At 38.3% G+C, this 6,468-nt stretch overlaps 1 protein-coding gene across 2 annotated transcripts in view; it reads left to right on the forward strand.

The window, feature by feature from the left end:
• The window catches only part of LOC110537630 (opioid-binding protein/cell adhesion molecule), a 406,128-nt gene extending 404,837 nt beyond the window's left edge, over positions 1-1,291 (forward strand). For both annotated transcript variants that reach the window (XM_021623816.3, XM_021623815.3), the window contains one exon: positions 764-1,291. In XM_021623816.3, the coding sequence (XP_021479491.2) occupies positions 764-867 (104 nt within the window). In that variant the 3' untranslated portion in view covers positions 868-1,291. The remainder of the gene's footprint in view (positions 1-763) is intronic.
• The last annotated feature ends 5,177 nt before the right edge of the window (positions 1,292-6,468 follow it).

The raw sequence follows: 6,468 nt of genomic DNA on the forward strand, positions 1-6,468 counted from the left end.
TATCTCTAGAGGCACATCATGTGAATGAGCTGAGCCTCTTTGGATTCAATAGCTATTGAGAGAATACAATAGCTCAGTATACAAATTTGTTGAGTCATAGAAAACTTCTAAAACTCTTAGGATAGCATTACAGTTAATCCACAGTGTATTGTCAACTTTTCCTTTGAATGCCGTTCCAGCAGTTTACAGAGAGTAACAAACTTCAACAAAAACACATATTAAGAAGCAATTTTAGCCATCCTACACTATTCTATTCTCAATGTTATAATCATGAATATCTCCTCTAGCCTCAGTTGTGCTCCTCACTTCACATGCCAAGGTATTTGGGGAATGTTGTTTGTTTTGTACTGCATGTTTCTTTTTGATCATCAAAGGGTATACATCTCTGATATGAATGATGGATTTGTGTTTAAATAGCTATTTGAGTTCCTGGCTATGCTTTGTTAAGATGGTCAGTGTCTAATGGAGCATATGCTCAGTTTTCAAAGGTCCTATTCAATGTGCAGGAGGAATGCATCTTGTTGGTTCTTTACCTAACGTTACTGCTGATGATTACCTCTTTCCAGTCCTCCTTCCCCTAGATTACTTTCCAGGAAAAGGCCCTAAAGCCAACATCCAATTTTGTTGTCAGTTAAAGCCAATAGATCCCACACTTTTTTAGCTGTGGAGGGGGGATAGACACAGTAAGAGAGCTAAGTGGGGTAAGCACTGTCTCTTTAGATGCCTTACTGTGAAGTTAATATCTAAATATTTTTCCCCACAGGCCCTGGGACCATGATGCACGATGTGAACAGGGCAGCACTATCGCCCCACTGCTCGTTCTGCCTACTGCTGACTGTTTTCTTTTTGTTCCTACTCAAGTTTTGATGCAACACAGGCCATCATCAGCTTCTATCAGCACTGAAAAACAACAAGACTCTTGGTCCCAGAAGAAGAAATGGAACAAAAGGAACCACCAATAACATCGTTGGTTTGCTCTTATTTTTGGGGGGTTTGCATTGGCGGTATGTCTTCTTTTGGACAAAACCCAGAAGACAGGACATATCTAGGAGGGTGGGGAGGGAGAGGGTCGACCTGAAAGCTGATCTGAGGTGATGGTACTACCAAGTTTGTGTCACTCCAACCTTTTGTATGTAAAAAAGGCGAAACAAAAAGTTGATGTAAGTGTTGATAGTTGACTGGTTTTGCCCAAATATTGAGGTGTACATTCAGATTACTGGTGTGTCCTGTCCTGTTTGTTCTCTGTACAATAACATAAGCTTTTTTAAAGTAAATTACAAAAAAAATAAAACATGCAATGTGATTGTTCATTTTACTGTATTTCTACAGTTGTATGCAACAGAATAATAACAAAAACCGACCATTCAATATAAACAATGTCAACTTCAGTGGCAGAACAACACAATATCAAATATTTAAGGATTATTTGTGACAAATGAAGTCCATACACAGCAAAAAAGCACTGTTGAAGCATAAACAGCACTGACACAGTTTTTGGGGTTGTCACTGAGAACAACTGCATAGTCAAAGACAAATGATGACAGTGCTTTTTAAGTTGTCTGAAATTGGCTAACGCCTTTTTAAAAGGAAGTTTTGAGACAGACAAGACTGATATACACAGGCAGAAATGTGCAAAGAAAACAGTTTATTCACTGCACAAGTGATTTGTTCTCTCACTGACTACAGTGACATCCCATAATCCCATTTAGCTAATGTGGGTGTCTACGAACAAACCGCAAACGGTAAAGTAAAAACAACATGATTCCAACAGGATACATGTAGAAATGCGTCCTGCGCTCCCCACTACAAGAAGTGAAGAGAAATGAGTCATTGATCAAATGTTCTGATCTCTCTTTAAATGGCAAAACCTTGCAGAAAACAAGAGAGTATAAACCCAGAAGTCATTCTAGCCCTATGCATTGACCAGGGATTGAAAAATTGTGAATGTCTGTCGGTTTCTGTCCTTTCACTGTTTCAGGCCCTATTCAAATAAACATTGAAACTGGTGTGCATATTGGATGTGTATATCTGCATATCTATTGAACAGACACAAAGGTTTCTGATTTAGGAACAGTTTCCAAATGACGTTGCCTGATTACCTAAATTACTGTCACAATCAATTCTAAAAAATTCTGCAAAGAGCCTAGCAGAAATTCACTGAACCACGTTCATTATTTCCTCTAGTTTAGAATGTTTCTCATGTACTTTACCTCCATGGTTAACTGTTTGATATAGCCAGGGTCGGCTCCAGGCATAAGCGGTCGCTTAAGGACTCAGGCTGCTAGGGTGCCCCAGAACAGCAACAACAAAACACTTTTTTTTAAGGAACTCGGGGATCTCAACTTACTGTTGACAGTTAAAATAGTAGAATACACAAGGTGCAAGTATGAAATTTGGTTGTGCATCAGAATTTTTTTTATCTCCATTAGCCATGTCAGCCAACCATTTTTAGATCGGTAAATTAGTCTAGCCAGCTATCTACACTTGGAGTAATCATGGCTGAACACCGACCAGGCACTCAGGGCACATGCCCAGGGGCCCTGACCTCAAGGGAGCCCCCATTGATTTGATTAGACACTCTCACTCAGATATCATTAACATCATTAACATGGCATAAGTTATGGCAAATTGTGGAGACCTGCAGGAAATTAGCTTTAAAACTGAAAAAAGTATCTCCACCCCATTAGCTGTAAAACTGCCCCATGGCAAAATGTGTGGAATTGCAGGAAATGTACTTTAAAACATACATGCAAGTGAGTCCATCAACATGTCAGCTGAAGATAAAGTTTTACATTGTCCATAAATTAGGAACTGTAAAAACAAAGTCCTTAGTCCTTTTGACTATGTGACACATTACTTCCCATGATGGCCCACACAACATGAAACAATAACATACAAGTGTAGGAGGAGGCTTTGAATCCAATTAAGATCACATGCGTATCAAATGCAGGCTCTAAAGTTCTTTCATTATTAAATGTCCAGTGAAAACAATTAATTTGCCATAACAAATGTAGCTTGCCATTTGATTACTACATTTTTTTGCCCTGACCCCAGTGTTCTATCAATCAGAGGGTTGAATAGTAAAGGGTGAGGATCGGCATGTCCCCTGTATCGCTATCAACTCTATCTATTTGGGGGGCTCAAGCTGTTATGTCTTCTCCTTTTCTTTCAAATGAATAAGAACCATTCAATGTCACAGCTGTCACTTCTGATCAGCCTTCGCACAGCCACCCCACAATGCAATCACCACCTGGTTTGTTGCATGTTGGTCTCGTCCCAAAACTGCCTGGTTATCAGGCAGCAGCAGAGAAGAGTGTGTATACACACACACACACACACACACACACACACACACACACACACACACACACACACACACACACACGCATGCACATACGTAGACACACACACAGACACCCTTCAGACTATGTCATTTTGAAGTCTTTAATGGGTTACAATTGGCCCCCCTGTCTTGGGAAGTCATTTCCACAGTATTTATACTCTAGTTAACTGTAAATACTACAATACTCACTGTAGTGTATGAGAAAGTGTAGGATAAATATAAATAATTATGCTCAAACTGAAAAATCATTAAATGAAATAATGAGTATTTCTATCATCCTAATTGAGGAGTAGATTACATCTCACATCCCAGCGTTAGACCTTGTAAACAAGGCTGCATGGGATTTCTGTTAATGTGACTCCGTGCAGCCGATGGCAATGTCCACTTTAGGTATGCCAGGAGCCGGTTGTGGATTTGACAGCTTTAACACAGTTCCACCTCCGACGCCCCCAAAACAACTGCCATGTGGATGTCGGCTAAAGCGGATCTGATTGAATAGAGCCCTAACCATGCAAAGTAAGAGAAAACAAACTAAGGTTTTGTAGTGCATTGTGTTTTATAAAAGAGAACATTCAATGATTTACTATTCCTGGATGAATACGGATCAAATGAAATGTTGTCAATACACATGGTTTTGAACTTGATGTTTATATGTAAAACATGAGTAATATCAAGACTGGTGTCTCCTAGGTCAGAAGGATCAACTTTTGTTTTTCTTGCCACTCCCCCACCCATGTACAGTGGCCCTTTGATGAGTATTTCTTCAAAGTTCTCCAATTTCTGCACTTTTATTTATGAAGAACTGTAGAGTGTCGTAACTTATCCACAAAATAAACGTCTCTGTCACTTGAGGAAAACTCTAAGGAAAGTTTTTTTTTTAGCCAACACAAGTGCAGTCACACTGTCATAAACCTAAAGTTCAATGCGAATCTGTGTATAAAGGATTGTGAACGGTGTATTAGCCAAAACTGTAATCTTGCAGTTATGACAAAGAGAGGATCAAAAGATAGATTTAGATCCCTGGGGAACAAATCAAATCAAATTGTATTAGTCACATGCGCAGAATATCAACAGGTGTAGACCTTACAGTGAAATGCTTACTTACGAGCCCCTAACCAACAATGCAGTTAAAAACAAATATTATAGTAAATACGAATAAGAGAAAGAAACAAAAATAACAAGTAATTTAAGAGCAGCAGTGAAACAACAATAGCGATGTCATATCTACTTAAACTGTTCCATGCCTGGAGTCAACATACATTACTAAACTAAACTAAGCAGCACATATGCAAATGACTGGCTAGCTAGGGAGCTGTTGTTGTTTCTCTTTTTGATCAAATCTCATCCAGTTTACTATACAAAGGTGTCAAATCTTTAACCATACTGGGTACTCGGCAAAACTGTACATATGCTGTCAATAAAAGCTTTATTAATGGTCTATTAATAGTTAATGAACCCGTATGCATTAATTAATTATGTAAAAAACTATAAACAACAAACAGAAATTGCATAGGAAACCTTTTATTAATTGTCAAATGATAAGCCTTTTGTAACAAGGCTCAGCGTTTTGCAAGTAATAAGTATCTATACAAATTTTTTCATTGTTCTACATGACTCCATTCATGTTTGTTAATGATTCCTTTAGCAAACGGCACACAGGAAGTCACCAAGTAGTATGTCTGTGTGCGAAAAACAATTATGTCCACCTAACAGTATGAACGTAATACCCCTCAGAACCAACATAATACAACACAACTACTACACAATCAGAAACCGTCTCTCCGTTTTTCCTGCAACATTATTTTAAAGGAATAGTTCACCAAAATTCCATACCTAACGAAAGGTTTCATTTTCTAAAAATGACTATACAGTAGGGTTTCACAGATAGCAATCCATGATTTGGGTTTGTAAATAAACCAAAAGCAAAATGAGGGTCAGAGTTACCATGGGGATCCACTTTCAAGTATAACTTGTTAAATTGGAAACAATTAACACACATTTGGCTTCATGCAATTGGAAAATGCTATACTTCCTAACAAAAGTAATTTGTTCTCTGGCTAAGTTCAAAATTATGTATTGTAGTGTCATACCACATGGAAGTATGTTTATCATGAAACATGAAAGGTATGCAGTATAACTGAAAGAGAGGGTACAATTATCTATATCAGGGATGGGCAACTGGCCTGCCCCGCCTTTTGTAGGTCTGTGGACCTACACCCCCCAAAATAAATAATAATACATATTGTTATTATTTTATTTTTTACTCAGTCTCGGTCTCAATTTAATTTGCAATTAAAAATGTGGTTGCGCATCAGCAGTCACTCAATTACGGGAAAGTCAGCAAATTGTTTCTCTTTGCTGTCATGAGGGGGGCCACTAAAATGTTTTGCTCGCAAGTCGGGGGGGGGGCTACTGCGGCCTATGATGGGTTAAATTTTTTTGTGGCCCCCATCTCCATCAAAGTTGTCCATCCCTGATCTGTATCACGCTAGCAGTGTGCCTTGTTTGCTTTTTTTTGTTGAAATTATTAATGTAGTTGGACCACAGTCCACAGGTTAAGTACACCACACTCAACAACAACAGTATTATCTGGAAACAGTGGGTGCAATTTCATTAGAAATGCATAATGTGAATGTTTCAATTTCCAATATCAATTGTTTTGGAGTTTGCTGACTCTTGATGTCTCTTTTATAATTTCAGGTTACAATATCCTTACGATAAACGTGGCAACTTTTAACAGTGATTTTATAATTCATACAGTAGAAAAAAACGGATGTCAATTGTGTTGATTAGTGACGTAGCACAGTTTCACAGGGCCCCCACAAGGTCAGATCGTTTCCCTTATAAAATTGCCCTAAATATATATGTTAAGCTGAAATAATGCAACAAAATTCCCCCCAAAAATCTACTGTAAAAAAAGAATAATAATCCCTACCGGAAAAGGATTGTCCTAACTTTCTCTAAGCTAATTTTCTACTATTCTACACATTTTTCCATGAGGTTGAAAGAAAATGTTGCAGTTTTAAAGATAAGTTTAGAATTACAGGAAATTTTCTTTCATGGCTTGTGACGCTTTCATATACTATTTGAGGGGCCCGACCTCCGGGGGACCCCGCCCAAAGCTT

The sequence above is a fragment of the Oncorhynchus mykiss genome, chromosome 12 (assembly GCF_057628025.1).
Source record: "Oncorhynchus mykiss isolate SJ-2025 chromosome 12, ASM5762802v1, whole genome shotgun sequence".
Classification (NCBI taxonomy): domain Eukaryota; kingdom Metazoa; phylum Chordata; class Actinopteri; order Salmoniformes; family Salmonidae; genus Oncorhynchus; species Oncorhynchus mykiss.